The sequence below is a fragment of the Pristiophorus japonicus genome, chromosome 16 (assembly GCF_044704955.1).
Source record: "Pristiophorus japonicus isolate sPriJap1 chromosome 16, sPriJap1.hap1, whole genome shotgun sequence".
In the NCBI taxonomy this organism is placed as follows: domain Eukaryota; kingdom Metazoa; phylum Chordata; class Chondrichthyes; family Pristiophoridae; genus Pristiophorus; species Pristiophorus japonicus.
The window spans coordinates 25,961,460-25,980,287 of NC_091992.1; the positions used below are offsets into that span (position 1 = coordinate 25,961,460).

Sequence of the window (18,828 nt, forward strand, 5' to 3'; positions counted from 1 at the left end):
CTTTACCTAGCCCAGCAGTCTGGCAGATAGTATACATGTCTCTGCGAGAAGCCTGCTTAAGTTCTGGCCCATGGTGTTCATCATCTTCAACCTCTTCATCCCGCTCTCCTGAAAAAAGTATGATGTAAATAGATAGCAATAAGCATCAAATGCAAAAAATGGTGACCCACATCAATACTGCATTTACTGTAAACAGAATAAAATTATGGCAGACTTCAGAATGTCATCACTGAAGCATAGTATTTTCCAAAAATCAATCTATGCTACACTTATCTACCAACTAACTATTCTTTAGCATCAGACGTGCAGGTAAATGGGAACTTTCTTTTATTAACAGAATGCAACACAAATCTGTGTCAGTTTTAGATACTTTTCTATCTTTTAAAATAATCAAAAATCCATACATTTGTCACTACATGCAATTTCATCTTATAAAGGCAGAACTGAACATTTAAAAAGATCAATTTGTCCTCAATGAAACAACTGTTTATCTTGGCTTGCAGGTTATCATCAACTGGTGTGCAAAATAACTATCTTTAGGGTTTAAAATGATATAGAGCAGCTGTAATATATAAGTAAGGAATAAACAAGCTAGGAATCTGAAAAGGGGTGTTCATCCAGACTTGTACAACAGGGGACAGGATCAATAAACAAGCTGAGATCCCATCTTACTTTAGGTCACAATTATGATCCATTCAGATTATCACCATGTAACGGAAGCCCAAGTGCTATTATGGAAAATCCCCAAATATGAGATTTCCAAGGAGAGCATTCAAAGGGGAAGGGTAGTACTTATATGCTTGATATCTACAACACATTTCATCTCAGAAATACCTGAGCCATTCCTACTAGGATGAGGGAAAAGTGGCATTATCTAAAAGTGCCCTATTCGCACCTATATTTCCATTGTATTGTACTGGTATTAGTATCCAAGAGTAGAAAGGATGATGATCCTGGTGCAAATCAGTGTATCTGTGCAGCTGATTTCCAGCTCTAGCCTGGATTCCCAACAGGCTAAGTAACCACATGTATTTGTATTAAAATCTTTAAAGCAGATTATTTACTATTCTCCTTAAAATCCGATCTATAGCAACGTTCCTCATTAAATACTGTTCTGTGTGCCAAGACCTCAAGAAAATTATTTAATCTTCTGCAACAAGGAAAGATAGGAATAGCAAATGTTCTGTCAAAATGGAGGCATACTAACCTTCCTCTTCATCTTCTCCACCTTGCTTGTTCTTTTTGTATTTCTTTTTACTTGGTTTTGATGCGTTTTGCATTTTTGGAATATCACGACCATAGTACAGCAAGAAGTGATTATAGACATCTCGCAACTCATCAGTTGACTGTACGTCCTTCAGCCTACACAAATGAAAAGAAGGAATTTCTCGAAGACAAAGAAGCACTAGAGCAGAATTGACAAATAAATGCAGGAAAATGTAAAATTGTTTTCTAATTTTTTGCATAAAGAGAAAGGGGGGGGGGGGGGGGAAGAGCGGGGGAGAGATTTGGCGTTTGCACTCCAAGGAAGTGGAGTGCTAATTCAAGCGCTCCACTTCCTTCCTGGAGCGCAATCGGCAGCGGGCGGGGCGGTGAATGGAGCAGCGTGCACACTGGGTCGTGCAGCACTGCTGCATAGAAAGGCTTCTTCCCTTCCTTAAAGGGAAGGGCCATCGCTGCAGGCTCTGCAAAAGAAAAACAACTTGCCTTCTCCACGACGGCAGCCGTGATCCCTCCCGATCAGCCCGACACTCAGAGTGCTGGGCTGATTGATTGTGGGCAGGAACCCACGAGAAGGTACTCCTCTCCCCCCCCCCCCCCCACACCTCGCTGTTAAGCATCACTGCTGAAGTGGCTGGCTGCCCGATGTATGCCTCCTGCAGCCGTCGGTGTTTTCGGGCTCGGGGAGTTACTCACGGCGATGATGTCACGATCTCAGAGCGAAGGAGATCAGGGTGCAATGCTGTAGTGCCGCCGCAAAACTGCCGCTGAACATGGAGGGAGTCACTGATCTCACCACGCACGGTCTCAAAACCATTTACGACCGATTGTCACCCCCCACCCCCTGGGAGGCATTAATAGGAGGCGCAAAGGAGCCCAATGTCACCCCAAATTATACACCCCAGGAAGAAATATGAAAAGCTAATGGACAGGTACAAAAAGCAATCAAAATGTCTAATGGAGCATTGGCCTTTATCTTAAGTGGGCTGGAGTACAAAGGGGATGAAGTTATGCTTCAGCTCGATAGATCCTTGGTTAGACCCCACCTGGAGCGCTGCGTTCAGTTCTGGGCACTACACCTCAAGAAGGACATATTAGCCTTGGGAGGGGGGGCGCAGTGCAGATTCAACAGAAATGACAGTCGGTCTTAAGGGGTTAAATTATGAGGACAAGTTGCATAAACTTGGCTTCCCTGGAGTATAGTAGAGGTGTTGAAAATGATAAAAGGATTCGATAGGGTAAATAAAGAGAAACTATTTCCTCTGGTGGGGAAAATCCAGAACAAGGGGGCGTCATCTTAAAATTAGAGCCAGGCCGTGCAGGAGTGAAATCAAGCAGCACTTCTTCACATAAAGGGTAGCAGAAATTTACAACTCTCTTCCCCAAAAGACTGTGAATGTCAGGTCAATGCAGCTTTCAAGACTGATATTGATAGATTTTTGTTGGGTAAGGGTATCAAGGGATATTGAGCAAAGGCTGGTTAATGGGATTGAGGTACAGATCAGCTACAATGTGACAGAATGGCAGAACAGGCTCGAGGGGCTGAATAGCCTTATCCTGTTCTTACGATAATGATCACATAACTGTTTCATTTATTATATTTCTTTCTTTCTGTGGCTTTCTGGCCAAGAGAGAGGGCAGGTCATTCTATAACCAGATCTTAAAAGGTGAGGAATAGCAGCCCAGAACGAGCCACCAACAGAAAGAAATGGATGGACTTTACTTCGCCATAATGTCAGTAATTCACTGTATGTCAGACCATGGGTTCCAAGTTGTGACTTACCATTCTGATACCATAATAAATTTCACAGTTAGTCTCCAGGCATTCAATTTGACCAATTTCAAAATACATGCAAATACCTGTACAACAAGCATCCTATTTAACAATCTAACATTTTAAAATTAAATGAGGAAATAGACAAAAGTTCTTTAAATTATAATTGACTTTGCAGAAGAGAGATTTTAAATCTAATATCAGAAAGTTACCTTTCAATATCTGCAGTGTCAAGGGCCCTAACTCCATCTGCCAGGGGTTTGTCTGGATCAGCAGAGATTTGTTCATACTGGTATGCCTGCATCTTCTGGAACAGTCGGGTAAGGTTTTCTTTTCGAGTTCTCAGTTGTGTCCACTGTAATGGACCATTGCAAAACGTGACTCAAGCAGAACTGCAGGAATATTTGTCAGTAAAAAAAAAGATTCCAAGAGACCCAATTAAGTGTGTGTGTGTGTGTGGGGGGGGGGGGGGGAGGACCCCAATAGCCAGTTTTTCTCATTTAGAGTTCTAAATTCATTTAGAATGCACACTGCATTTCTTGCATCAACTACATCTTCGTAATCCAGAGTTCCAAAATTCGGAATGTTCCGGAATCCGGACACCAGGCCGATCCATGGCGGGGTCGCCGGAAACCGGAAAATGTTCTGAAATCCGGACTCCCCCCGCCTTGGCGACCTGACTTTGTCCCGGCCCTCGGCCTCGCCCCGGCCCTCGGTGGCCCGGCCTCGCCCCCTTACCTTGGCTGCCCGACCCCACCTACCTCGGCCCAGGTAAAGACATTCCAAAATCCGGAAATACCCGGAATCTGGAACGGCCTCGGTCCCGAGGTTTCCGGATTTCGGACGCTCAACCTTTATCTCAGTATGAAGCCTGCAGAGTAGGAGTACCTCAAGTTACAATATGACCTGTGGTGTAACTGAACAGAATTAAGATATAGTTTTCAACAGGTTCATTTCCCAGAACTTTCCTTTCTTAAAAATCTCATTGTTATGGCACATAGGTAGACCTAATTCTCCAGTTTCAACTGCTGGAAAATACTAGTAGTGCCCTCTAGTGTGTGTATATGTGGTTTTAAAATATTTCCTATAACAAAGCACATAACCATCTGAGCCAAACTCAACTTAAACAAAAACATGCAATCCAACAGGCTCCACACTATAAAAAAGTTATTGAGGCTTTCAAGGGGTACAAGGCAGATTCTAGGTTGCTGCCTAGTATGGGAAAACACAAATACAAGGAGCTATTAAGAGCTTTTTTCATTTGAACGCAGATTACAGGGGTGGGGGGGCGGATATGATAGAAAAGTTTAAAATTAAGAAAGGATGGGACAGGGTAGATAGAAGCAAACTGTTTCCAGTAGTTGACAGACCTAGAGGAGAGGTCATAGGTACAAGATTAGATGTAGAGCAGAGAGCAAGAGAAACATCATTGCACAGAGATGTGATATTGTGGAATTTGTTTCCAGGGTTAATGGCTGAGGCAGAAACTATGTCAACGTTCAAGATTAGATTGGCTAGGTCAATGAGGGGAAAGGGGATAAAGAACAGAGATGCTAAAATATGATTGGGGCTATTTGCTCGAGTGGTCCATTTCCATGTTGTAACTTCTATGTATTTCAATGCAAAGCTCATGGTACAGCTTTCAATTAAAGGAAAATATGTTTTCCTTCAATATTTCATCAAAAAATAGCCACTTGCCTGAATTAGAAAACTTGTGTACCAGTTCAATGGGGAGCACATAATATGGAAATTTCACACAATCCTAATCATAATGGGAGATATATGTACACTTAACCATCTCCCATATTTGGTTTTATGCAGTAAAACTGATGGCCATGAAACATTGGCCCCAAGTTTCGACATGATTTGCTCCTGATTTTTAGGAGCAACTGGTGTAGAACGGAGTATCTTAGAAAGCGGAATTCTCGCCATTTAGTTTGCTCCAGTTCTTGTCAGTTAGAACAGTTTCACTTTGGAACAGAATTTTTTTTTCCAAAAGGGGGTGTGTCCGGCCACTTACACCTGTTTTCAAAGTTTCGTCAGTGAAAACTTACTCCAAACTAACTTAGAATGGAGTAAGTGAAGTTTTTTGTATGCTCGAAAAAACCTTGTCTACACTTTAGAAAATCAGGCGTAGGTTACAAATCAGGCGTAGGGAATGGCGGGGGGGTTTAAAGGGAAGTTTACAAACATTAAACACTTCAGTTTTACAAATAAAGAGCCATCATCAATAATAAATGATAAAAACATCAATAAATCAAAAAAAATTAAGAAGAAATAATTAAAAAAAAAATCAATAAATAAAACATTTTCTACTTACCGACTGCAGCACCGGGAGCCCTCCAACAGCATGCTGGGATGCCCCCCCCACAGTGTGTCTCTATCTCTCTGTCTGTCTGTGTGTGTCTCTCATTCTCTGTCTGTCAGTGTCTGTGTTTCTGACAGCGAGGGGAGGGGGAGGAGGGGGGTAGAGGGAGAGCGGGGGGGGGGGGGGAAGCAGGGGGAGAAGGACATGGGGGAGAAGGAGATGGGGGGGGGAAGGAGAGAGGAGATGGGGGGGGGGGGGGGGGGGAGGAAAGGAGAAGGGGAGGGAGGCTGAACCGGGCAGGGCCCGTCCCCAGCACCAGATTTACAGGTAGGTGGTGTTGGGTCGGGTCGGGGGGAGCACGGGTGGGGGTGATGGTGGGAGGGAGATCGGTTCGGGTCGGGGGGAGGGAGGTCAGGTCCGGTCCAGTCGGGGGGGGGGTGGGGGGTGGAAAGAGGGAGTCGGGTCGGTGTCGGGTCCTGTCCGGAGGCGGGGGTAAGCGGGAGTCGGGTCGGATCCAGGAGCGGGGGTGGGGAGCGGGAGTCGGGAGTCGAGTCGGGGTCGGGTCGAGTCTGGGGGGTCGGGGGAGCGGGAGTCGGGTCAGGAGGATGCAGGAGCTGGCCGTGGGAGGAGCCTTATTCACGCAACCCCAGTGAGGCCATTCGGCCAGGGCTAGGGGCTGCGTGCTTCGGCCCATCCCATAGTTTTGGGCGCCTGGAGTACGGCTCCGCCCCCTGCAGCGCTGCGCCGAGATGCAAACGACCTGCATGGAGCTGGAGAATCTGGAAGTTTTTTTTAGGCGCACTTTGTGCCGCGAAAAACGGGCGTCCAGGTCGGGACTGCGCCGTTCTAGGCGCGGCTCGAAACTTGAGTCCATAAAGTCCAAAGGATTTACTATCAAGAACAGGGAGTGTTTTTCATACCGAATGAAATTCATTCAAGCCACTGCAGCAGAACTTATTGTGTTGGTGGGAGTTCCAGAAAAAGGTCTTCTTCCTGGGTGCCTCTGATTAACAGTTTGGGTTAATAGAAAGTATATAGATAAATTCTTTTATAGCTTTCAGCTACTGTGTAACAACCTATTAGAACGTGTTTTCCCGTCAAAAAATGCACATTTTTTAATACAGTTTTTCATAACAGTAACTCATTTTGTTTCCGATATTATTCCCCCCTGGCTCAACCTACCTTCTCATCCCATTGCCAGACCTTCCACAGGTCATTGATATTCAGTTCTGGCTCTACATACTCCTTTCTGTAGAATGCGATGAAAGGCACCTAATAAAGGAAACACATTTTGATAACATATAAATAAAATGCACATATTAAAGAAAGCTTCAACTCATAAGCGGTTTAAAAAAAAAGCATGAACAGATTAACTAGCACTACATCAGTATTTTTCTCCTACCATCCAAACATGCAATATATACTTGGTCCTGGCCCAACCTCCACTGCAGCAACCTTCTTTAATGAAATCATATTCACTAATTGGATTCACATCAGTTTTTTCCTGTGCTAGTCCTAATAATGCCAATCTTTTACTTACAAATATCAGCAGCACAAAGTAAATGAATCACTTTCAACAACAAGCTGTATTTACATAGCATGTTATCAAAATTTGACAGTCACTGAAGGAGATACCAGGACAGACGACCAAAGGCTTGGTCAAAGAGGAGGGATTTGGAAACAAGAATGAGAATTTTAAAACTGAGGCGTTGCTGGATCAGGCAATGTTCCCTTTACGCTGCCCACCTGCGCAGTGGTCTGGACTTCCCGCGCAGACGGGCTCGCCGGTTTTTCCCAATGGGACCAAACCACGCATGTGCGGTATTTTGAATGGACCGCGCACCCAAAAAAAACTAACAGGAACACTGGTGGTTGGAAGTTCATCATGAGGTCAAACACAACAAGGTTCAGCTTCAGACAATTGCCAAAGAGAGGGATGGAATCGGTGACCAGGGAGCGGAGTTTGTGACGGGGACCAAAGACAATGGCTTCAGTCTTCTCAATATTTAGTTGGAGGAAATTTCTGCTCATCGTTGGACAAGCAGTGTGACAAATCAAAGACAGTGGAAGGATCAAGAGAGATAGTGGTGAGATAGAGCTGAGTCTCGTTAGCGTACACTTGGAACTTGTGTTTTTGGGTGATGTTGCCGAGGAAGAGAGATCCTTGGGGGACTATAGAGGTAATGGTGTGGGAGTGGGTAGAGAAGCCATTGAAGGGGATTCTCTGGCTACGATTGAATAGAAAAGAATGGAACCAGGCGAGAAAAGTCGCACCCAGCTGGACAATGGAGGAGGCTTTGGAGGATGGTGTAGTCATGCATGTCAAAAGTTGCAGATAGGTAGAGAAGGATGCAGAAGAATAGTTTACCATGATCACAGTCACATAGATTAACAGAAAACCTGTAACGCTCTCTCCAAAGATGCTGAGTGTTTCTAGCTTTTTCTATTTTTATTTCAGATTTCCAGCATCCCCAGTATATTGTTTTTTTATTAATCACAGAATGTCATTTATCACTTTAATAAGGGCCATTTCAGTACTATGGCGGGGGCGGAAACCTAATCAAGCACGCAATTGAGGGAAAGATGGACATGGATTTTGTGGCAACAACACATTCAAGGACAGTGAAGTTGGAGATGGGGTGATAGTTTGCAAGGGTAGAGGGTTTAAGTGTGGGTTTCTTGAGGAGAGGGGCGATGAAGGCAGATTTGAAGGGGAGGGGGACAGTACCCGAGGAGAGGGATCCGTTAACATCAGCTACTATGGAGGCCAGAAAGGGACGTTAGATGGTCAGCAGTTTAGTGGTCGAGGGAGAAAGAGGTGAATCTCATGGACAAGACGAGCTTGGATGGAGCACAATGGGAGATGGGAGAGAATCTAGAGAAAGATGTGAGCTGAGGGCTAGAGCAGGAGGGGAACCTTGGGGAAAGTTTGGCCCGTGGGCTAGGGGAAGGGAGGAAACGGCATGGTGCTCTGAAGGCCCCATGCAGCCAGCTTTAAAACAGAAAAAACCCGCAAGTGTGACATTTTAAATGGGTCATGCAGCCTGTTAAAGGGGCCATGTGGCCCCCAACAATTACAGGGAGCAGTGTGAACGAATGGTCTCAATCTTTGGTGACAAGAAAGTCCATGAGCTCCTCGCACTTGTTATTGGAGGTGATGGTAATTTAAGATGATAGCCTGTAGTGAAGAGAAGCCGGAGGTTATCTTTGCATTCCGGGATGTTCTTTGAATAGTGAGCAGTTTTGGTAAAGGAAAGCAGGATAGTGCTTTATGTGGTCCAACCAGATCCGGCAATGAATGGTTAAGCCAGTTGTCCACCAAAGACATTCAAGTCTGTGTCCCTTAAACTTAAGGGAGCAGAGATTAGGGCCATACTAAGGGGAATGTCCAGGGTGAGAGAGTTTAATAGTTTTAATGGGGACAAGGGCATCAAAGATGGAGGAGAGGGTGTGACTGAGCAGATTGGTGGCTGCAGAAATGTCAATGAATGGAGGGCCAAAGGCTGGACATTTGGGAATTAGAAAATGCAGTTCCCATGCTCTGTAACTCTTCTATGGTGATGTTAGCTCAATGTTCACTCCGCGATACAAATGTTCCTGTTACCGGAACAGCAATGTCAGTATTACTGCGTCAGAAGACTTGAAATTGGTCAATACAGCGATCATTTTGCAAATTTGTATTCCCGGAGTGGGACTTCACACGCTAGAAGTTCGGACTGAGTATAGAAGTCAGGAGTTTCCATCCCCTAAAGCGGAGGGCCCAATGTCCTATGTCCAAATTTCCAATATGCTCTCCTAATGGGTAAAGCTCCAGCTAAGAGCGCAACTGTTCAAAATTTGCCTCTATGCTCCAAAAGCATTCTTGATACTTTGTAAAATGTAGCAATAAAACATTTATTGTATATAACTCAAACAATACCATGAAAAACAGCAGCAAATGGAAGTACCTCAAAGTGCTGGTTCCTCATAAAATTGAGTGCTTCTTTTATCTTCTGGATAGTAGCGGGACCTTTTCGGCTAAAGTTGCTGATACCCTGGCCACGTTCCAGGTACTCTGAGCTCTCCTATGACAGTAAACAGATGTTCTGATAACAAAAGCTCCCAAAAACAAATTATGCTCATTTGACAAAGTGACCTTTCGGTAGAAGTGAAAAGAACTGAATATTGTTTCAATAGCAATATTTTCTAGAGTTTGTTTAAAAAGTTGATATTAGAAACAAGTTCGCAGTTGTTGCTAAACTACAGCAATATAGATTCATTGTTCAATAACAATGATGTCAAAGAAACATTTCCGAATCACATTTTTCCTGGCAGCTCCCTCAATGGCAGTGAGCAGCTGAGTTATGCAGAGCAGGAAGGGCTCCAAATTGATCGAGCATGTGCTGCTGTAGCTCTCAGTCAGAGAGCGGGTAGAGAGACACAGATACCAGAAAGCAGCAGGAACCCACAGAACTTATCCCAGCAAGATCATAGAATCATACAGCACAGAAGGAGGCCATTTTTCCCCATCATGCCTGTGCCAGCTCTTTAGCAGAACTATCTAATTATTCCCACTCCCCTGTTCTTAGCTGATAACCCTGCACATTTTTCCTTTTCAATCATATATCCCTTTCCAAGTTATTAAACATAGAAACATAGAAAATAGGTGCAGTAGGAGGCCATTCGGCCCTTCGAGCCTGCACCACCATTCAATAAGATCATGGCTGATCATTCCCTCGGTACCCCTTTCCTGCTTTTACTCCATACCCCTTGATCCTTTTAGCCGTAAGGGCCATATCTAACTCCCTCTTAAATATATCCAATGAACTGGCATCAACAACTCTCTGCGGCAGGGAATACCACAGGTTAACAACTCTGAGTGAAGAAGTTTCTCCTCATCTCAGTCCTAAATGGCCTACCCCTTATCCTAAGGCTATGTCCCCTGGTTCTGGACTTCCCCAACATCGGGAACATTCTTCCCGCATCTAACCTATTCAGTCCCGTCAGAATCTTATACGTTTCTATGAGATCCCCTCTCATCCTTCTAAACTCCAGTGAATAAAGGCCCAGTTGATCCAGCCTCTCATCATATGACAGTCCAGCGACCCCAGGAATCAGTCTGGCGAACCTTCGCTGCACTCCCTCAATAGCAAGGACGTCCTTCCTCAGATTAGGAGACCAAAAGGTGAGTGGGCAAATGCATGGCAGATGAAGTATAATGTGGATAAATGTGAGGTTATCCACTTTGGTTGTAAAAACAGAGAGACAGACTATTATCTGAATGGTGACAGATTAGGAAAAGGGGAGGTGCAACAAGACCTGGGTGTCATGGTACAGCAGTCATTGAAGGTTGGCATGCAGGTACAGCAGGCGGTTAAGGCGGCAAATGGCGTCTTCATAACGAGGGGGTTTGAGTACAGGGGCAGGGAGGTGTTACTATAGTTGTACAGGGCCTTGGTGAGGCCACACCTGGAGTATTGTGTACAGTTTTGGTCTCCTAACCTGAGGAAGGACGTTCTTGCTATTGAGGGAGTGCAACGAAGGTTCACCAGACTGATTCCCGGGATGGCGGGACTGACATATCAAGAAAGACTGGATCAACTGGGCTTGTATTCACTGGAGTTCAGAAGAATGAGAGGGGATCTCATAGAAATGTTTAAAATTCTGACGGGTTTAGACAGGTTAGATGCAGGAAGAATGTTCCTGATGTTGGGGGAAGTCCAGAACCAGGGGTCACTGTCTAAGGATAAGGGGTAAGCCATTTAGGACCGAGAGGAGGAGAAACTTCTTCACTTAGAGAGTGGTGAACCTGTGGAATTCTCTACCACAGAAAGTTGTTGAGGCCAATTCACTAAATATATTCAAAAAGGAGTTAGATGTAGTCCTTACTACTAGGGGGATTCAAGGGGTATGGCGAGAAAGCAGGAATGGGGTACTGAAGTTGCATGTTCAGCCATGAACTCATTGAATGGCGGTGCAGGCTCGAAGGGCCGAATAGCCTACTTCTGCACCTATTTTCTATGTTTCTATGTTTACAATATTCCAGGTGAGGCCTCACTAAGGCCCTGTACGACTGCAGTAAGACCTCCCTGCTCCTCCACTCAAATCTCCTAGCTATGAAGGCCAACATACCATTTGCCTTCTTCACCACCTGCTGTACCTGCATGCCCACTTTCAGTGACTGATGAACCATGACACCCAGGTCTCGTTGCACCTCCCCTTTTCCTAATCTGCCGCCATTCAGATAATATTCTGCCTTCGTGTTTTTGCCCCCAAAATGGATAACCTCACATTGATCCACATTATACTGCATCCGTCATGCATTTGCCCACTCACCTAACCTATCCAAGTCACCCTGCAGCCTCTTAGCCTCCTCCTCACAGATCACACCGCCACCCAGTTTAGTGTCATCCGTTAACTTGGAGATATTGCACTCAATTCCTTCATCTAAATCATTAATATATATTGTAAAGAGCTGGGGTCCCAGCACTGAGCCCTGCGGCACTCCAGTAGTCACTGCCTGCCATTCTGAAACGGACCCGTTTATCCCGACTCCCTGCTTCCTGTCTGCCAACCAGTTCTCTATCCACGTTACCCCCAATACCATGCGCTTTGATTTTGCATACCAATCTCTTGTGCGGGACCTTGTCAAAAGCCTTTTGAAAGTCCAAATACACCACATCCACTGGTTCTCCCTTGTCCACTCTGCTAGTTATATCCTCAAAAAATTCCGAAGATTCGTCAAGCATGATTTCCCTTTCATAAATCCATGCTGACTTGGTCCGATCCTGTCACTGCTTTCCAAATGTGCTGCTATTTCATCCTTAATGATTGATTCCAACATTTTCCCCACTACTGATGTCAGGCTAACCGGTCTATAATTACCCGTTTTCTCTCTCCCTCCTTTTTTAAAAAGTGGTATTACATTAGTTACCCTCCAGTCCATAGGAACTGATCCAGAGTCGATAGACTGTTGGAAAATGATCACCAATGCTTCCACTATTTCTAGGGCCACTTCCTTAAGTACTCTGGGATGCAGACTATCAGACTCCAGGGATTTATCGGCCTTCAATCCCATCAATTTCCCCAACACAATTTCCCGCCCAATAAGGATATCCTTCAGTTCCTCCTTCTCACTAGACCCACTGTCCCCTAGTACATTCGGAAGGTTATTTGTGTCTTCCTTCATGAAGACAGAACCGAAGTATTGGTTCAATTAGTCTGCCATTTCTTTGTTTCCCATTATAAATTCACCTGAATCCGACAGCAAGGGACCTATGCTTGTCTTCACTAATCTTTTTCTCTTCACATATATAGCTTTTGCAGTCAGTTTTTATGTTCCCTGCTAGCTTCCTCTCGTACTCTATTTTTCCCCTCTTAATTAAATCCTTAGTCCTCCTCTGTTGAATTCTAAATTTCTCCCAGTCCTCAGGTTTGTTGCTTTTTTAGCCAATTTATATGTCTCTTCCTTGGCTTTAACACTATCCTTAATTTCCCTTGTTAGCCATGGTTGAGCAATTTTCCCTGTTTTATTTTTACTCCAGACAGGGATGTACAATTGCTGAAGTTCATCCACGTGATCTTTAAATGTTTGTCATTGCTTATCCACCGTCGACCGTTTAAGTATCCTTTGCCAGTCTCGTCTAGCCAATTCACGCCTCAAACCGTCGAAGTTACCTTTCCTTGAGTTCAGGACCCTAGTTTCCGAATTAACTTTGCCACTCTCCATCTTAATAAGGAATTCTACCATATTATGGTCACTCTTCCCCAAGGGGCCTCGCACAACAAGATTGCTAATTAGTCCCTTCTCATTACACATCACCCAGTCTAGGATGGCCAGCTCTCTGGTTGGTTTCTCAACATATTGGTCTAGAAAACCATCCCTAATACACTCCAGGAAATCCTCCTCCACCGCACTGCTACCAGTTAGGTTAGTCCAATCAATATGTAAATTAAAGTCGCCCATGATTACTGCTGTATCTTTATTGCACCTCCCTTATTTCTTGTTTGATGCTATCCCCAACCTCACTACTACTATTTGGTGGCCTGTGCACAACTCCCACTAGCGTTTTCTGCCCTTTGGTATTCCGTAGCTCCACCCATACCGATTCCACATCATCCAAGCTAATGTCCTTCCTTACAATTGCATTGATTTCCTCTTTAACCATCAATGCCACCCTGCCTTCTTTCCTTTCTGTCTATCCTTCCTAAATGTTGAATACCCCTGGATGTTGAGTTCCCAGCCTTGGTCCCCCTGGAGCCATGTCTCCGTGATGCCAATTACATCGCATCTGTTAAGTGCTATCTGCGCAGTTAATTCATCCACCTTATTCTGAATACTCTTTGCATTGAGGCACAGAGCCTTCAGGCTTGTCTTTTTAACACACTTTTGCTGTAATGTGGCCCTTTTTGTTTTTTGCCTTGGGTTTCTCTGCCCTCCAATTTTACTATTCTCCTTTCTATTTTTTGCTTCTGACTCCATTTTATTTCCCTCTGTCTCCCTGTATAGGTTCCCATCCCCCTGCCATATTAGATTAACTCCTCCCCAACAGCACTAGCAAACACTCCCCCTAGGACATTGGTTCCAGTCCTGCCCAGGTGCAGACTGTCCGGTTTGTACTGGTCCCACCTCCCCCTGAACCGTTTCCAATGTCCCAGTAATTTGAATCCCTCCCTTTTGCACCACTCCTCAAGCCACGTATTCATCTGAGCTATCCTGTGATTCCTACTCTGACTAGCACGAGGCACTGGTCGCAATCATGAAATTACTACTTTTGAAGTCCTACTTTTTAAATTTAGCTCCGAGCTCCCTGAATTCGTCTCGTAGGACCTCATCCCGTTTTTTAACCTATATCGTTGATACCTATATGCACCACGACAACGGCTTCCTTCATCCTTTCAGGCCTTGCATTTAATTTGCTGCGTAAAAAAAAATTCTCATCTGCCCTCTGGTTCTTTTGCCAATTACCATAACTTCTATAGCTACTGACCCACCCACCAGTGGAAACAGATTCTCTAGTCTCTCCATGTAACTGACATCCCTCATCGGTGCTACCATTCTAGTAAATCTTCTCTGTACCCTCTCCAAGGCTTTGACATCCTTCCTAAAGTGTGGTGCCCAGAATTGAACACAATACTCCAGGTGAAGGCTAACCAGTGATTTATAAAAGGTTTAGTATATCTCCCCCTCTATTTATACAGTCTAGGATCCCGTATGCTTCTTCAGCCTGATCAACATGTCCTGCCACCTTCAAAGATTTCTGTATTGATGCTTTTTGGACTGGGAGGAGGTGTAGGGAGAGATGATAGGCAGAGAAGGGGGTTGGGGGAAAAATGATCCTTCTCCAGATTTGCTATCGAGGGCATGTGAATATTTTAATGCTTTCTTTTCCTCTTGCCAGGCACCAGACTGGCATGGCACTGCACTTGCCAGAGTAGAAGTCCACCTAAACTTCCTGCATGACCTGGGTGGCCTCTGGTACAGGACGCTTCCGCTTCCACTTCCACCTCCTCCCCCTCCCCCCACCCCCCCAAGGTGGGCTTTGCGCTGGGGGCAGGGTTGGAAATAAGAGCACAGATGTAGGCTGCTGGCACTGCAGCCTTCAAACTGCAGCTGAACCATAGCAGCCAAAAAAATCATGAGGCCCAAAGGTCACGCGAAGAGCAGGGATGGAATCCTAGATGTTGGCTGCCTCCGAACATCTTCAGGGTCCTTCTGGAACCTTGCAGATGCTCTGACTCGAGGGTTCCGTTGCAAGTGCCACAACCAATTCATTGGGGCATCTCTTCATTTGGGTGCCTTAAAGGCTTGCTTGTGGAAGTGAAGCAGAAGTGTCCTGATGCAGGCCCAGTGAGAGTCCTGACTATTTTGGGATTCCTCTGAATATTCCAGGTCAGCGTCGACTAGAAAAAGGGGTTTCTGCTATTTCATTCTTGCTGCACCTGGGAATGGAGGAAAACACCCTCTCGTTTGTTCCACTGAAATGCTAGTATTGGGGCATGCATTTATCTTCATTGTATTTTGAGGTGAGGGAAGAGAGTCATTCAACCAGCCAGAGCCGAGGTTATCCCGACAGCAATCTCAGCAACCTTATAAAAATACCAAAGAAAGTAGTAACTCCTCACACTATACATTCACTACCGTTTGCTAGCCATACCGTTACATGATATTTTTAAACAACGAAACATCTTTTGAGTACTTGGAAAATGAATCTGGACTCGAACCTGTAAAGAAATGGAAGGTGTTGAGAAAGCATTTCTGTAAATCCACTCGGCCTCTTCCTCTAGCTCATCATCTTCAGCTGGTTTGACTGGAATGGCACGAAGCTGTTGAAAGAGAATTTACATCAAGGGGTTTTGACCATTACTTTACATGGTTGCATTAACAGGTTACAGCCATTCCCTTAAATATTTACCATATGATCAATTAGGATTATATACTACACAATTACCAAGAAATGAACCTCAGGGACTTTAAAAAATGTCTTCTCAGTATGTGAGAGACTCTGGCAAGGCTTCATTTATTGCCCATCCCTACTTGCCATGCGAGCTGGTGGTGGACCTTCTCTTTGAACCACTGCTGTGATGGTGTTAGGTAGGGAATTCTAGGATACTGACTTAGCGACGATGAAGGAAGGGCGATATATGTCCAAGACAGAATGACATGCTACTTGGCGCAGAATTTGAAGGTGATGGTGTCCCATTACTGCTCTTGTTCTTCCCGAGTCTAGGTCGCAAGAATAGGGGAAGTGCTGGCAAAATAACTTTGGGGAATTAAGCTGCTAGATCTGTCCTTAATTTGTCCCATTTAGCAGTGGTAATGCCACACTGCATGATAAAAGATCTACTCATGGTGGAGATGAGACTGTCTTCACAAGGACTGTCCGGAAGTCACTTCTACCAAGAACAGATGTGTCTGCCACAGATAGGTTGGTGAGAACAAAGACAAGCAGGTTACTTCCTTGGTTTTCTCATCACTTGGCGCAGGCCCAGTCTGGTAGCCGTGTCCTTCTGGACTTTGCCAGTCGTGGTACTACTGAGCCACTCTTGCTGGTGGGCATCGATCCCAACTCCGTACATTCTGTGCCCTTGCTTCTCTCAGAGTATTCCACTAGGTGATCTTCAACATGGAGGAGCACTGCTTTTCAGTTGAAAGGGGGCATTAGATGGTGATCCTTGACCTTGCTTGACCTGAGGCCATGAGACTGAAAGGTTCAGGATCAATGTTCAGTTCTCTTAGGATCAGTTCCACCCAATGTCTCACTGTGCCCCCACCTTTGGTAAGTTGATCTGGTTGGTCTTGGACATACCCAAGAGCCCAGGATGTTGGCAGATAGATATAATTCTGAGAAGGCTGTTGTTTAACTTGTCTGTTGGGAGAGCTTTGCAAACTTGAGCACCTACTCGGAGATGTTAGTGAGGAATTTCGAATGGGTTGAGAATGCCATAGTCTTATATTGAGGAGTCATTGCCAATTGGTCCATCCAATTGCCCAATCATCCAAAATAATTATTCAATTATGCAGCTCTTTTTTTTAAAAACATCAGGCTGGCTTGCAAGACAACCTCAGAGGGAATTAAGAGTCAATCTGTAGTTCTGATGGAAGAGCAGTCGTGTCAGACTCCTAACCTAGAGTGTTCAGGACCTGAAATCAACTTCACATTCAGTCTTGCTGCCAATCACTGACTCAAGTTTTGTTATTAAATAAGAACACAGACAGGAGCAAAAACTGGTAGGATTGTAGCCTGAGAGAAGGTCAACTTTAATTGCTAACCATAGAATGGAAAATCAAGTGTGGCTGTTGATAAATCCACAGCCTATTATGTATTGTTTATTAAATTTATTAGGAAGTCAAATTAGAAAGAGATATTTAATATGACAAAATGTAAATAAAATATTTTAGTAAGACAATAATACATTATCCAATGAGTGAATAATAACTTCAAAAAATTAAAATTTTGTGCTGCACAGTTTAGGATAAAACAGAGTTGCAGTATTCAACTCTGTCACAATGCTGGCATGACATGCAAATATACTCAATACAGAAACTAGACACTACAGGTTTATAATGTATTTATAAATCATCTAGTGATTTAGATTGCTGTTTTGTAAAAATCTAAAATAATAAATGAGTAACTCATCTAAGTGAAATTTTAAACCCTCGAGTCCTGTTTTCAGGCATTGCCATGGGAGTTTCACTTTGTTTATCAAGCAATCAGAGCAATGCATTTGTAACTCACTTTCCCCCTCCCCAGTCAAATTGAATAAATCTGAACTGAAGCTTATCCAATTGAAAGATAATGTGTTAGTCCATGTGATCACAATGATAACGATGTGGTTCTTCTGTTTCAGAAATCAACCAAAATTTTACCCACTTTTGAAACTTTAAAAGTTTTCCTGAACCTTTTATAAAACCTAAACTTAAAGCCCATGGCCCCCTTCCTTCAAAATGCTGCACCAACCTGGAATCTCTCCGGCATGTCTGTAACTCGGATTTCATTGTCCTGGTCTGTGAGGTGGCTGCTCTCCAGCTCACTAGGCTCATAGATCTCAAAGATACTACGGCGGCTGACACGTTTTTTGGCAGTTTTCTTTGGGCGAACCCTCGTTTCGCCTTCTCCTAATTCTTCATCTTCAAACTCATATTCATCCTCCAGTTCCTCATCATACTCATTATATTTTTCAAACTCATCATAATCGAAATCTACTCCGAAGATCTCCTGAGCTTCTTGAAGCGCACTGCAATGAGAATGACATCACACTGTAGATAGATAGTACTGTTTAAGGTTTCCACTGGGTAAAACAACACTTTCATCTCACTCACGAGAAGGAAAGATAACCAAACGATCTAATCTAGGCGGCCATAAATGCTATGCAAATATGATGAACCCCGTTTGTTCTTTCTAGAATAATTTCTCAATATAATGGTCCACAATCTTGATGGCCACATCATCCCACTTGCAATGAAACCACTTGTAGGTCATTGCAAACTGCTTCAAATAACTTATCAGAATCAAAAGTTACTTTTACACTCATGTTGATATAGGTAGTCTAGATTTTTTTTTAAAAACACATTCGCTCACTCTAATTTCAAAAGAGGACTTAAAATTCTTAGACAGAGCCTTTGGTTCCCTATCCTAACCTCTAATGACTGCCAGTATACAAGTGGCTAAAGGGTCATGTTAGAAGAGACAGACACCAGATTTTGAATTGTGACAATATCATTTTAACAGACTTACCATTACAACTACAATACTAACACAAATACAACTAATCTCTGCTTTCTGAAACTTAGTTGCTATTTCGGAGTCCTGTTTGTATAATCTCCCATCACAGAAGCCTCAATACAAAATATTTTCTGAAGCTAGGTTACAAAATATCATACCTAAAGTTCAAGGCTTCAAGGCTTGAGGAAAGTTACGTACGTTTTATTTAGAAGCTAAAATGTTCTCATCTTGTTTCCCTTCATAATTTGTTACTTTTATTTACTTGTATGACTCAGAGGAACATATATCTTGAAACAACAGCATATGGGAACTTCCTGTTT

At 43.9% G+C, this 18,828-nt stretch overlaps 1 protein-coding gene across 3 annotated transcripts in view; it reads right to left on the minus strand.

Moving 5' to 3' along the window:
- supt6h (SPT6 homolog, histone chaperone and transcription elongation factor) overlaps window positions 1-18,828 on the minus strand; it is an 89,116-nt gene that overhangs the window by 44,721 nt on the left and 25,567 nt on the right. For all 3 annotated transcript variants that reach the window (XM_070857151.1, XM_070857149.1, XM_070857150.1), the window contains exons 7-13: window positions 17,744-18,020; window positions 15,507-15,608; window positions 9,251-9,367; window positions 6,486-6,575; window positions 3,208-3,350; window positions 1,208-1,362; window positions 7-108 (exon numbers count right to left, since the gene is read on the minus strand). In XM_070857151.1, coding sequence (XP_070713252.1) covers window positions 7-108; window positions 1,208-1,362; window positions 3,208-3,350; window positions 6,486-6,575; window positions 9,251-9,367; window positions 15,507-15,608; window positions 17,744-18,020 — 986 coding nt within the window. The remainder of the gene's footprint in view (window positions 1-6; window positions 109-1,207; window positions 1,363-3,207; window positions 3,351-6,485; window positions 6,576-9,250; window positions 9,368-15,506; window positions 15,609-17,743; window positions 18,021-18,828) is intronic.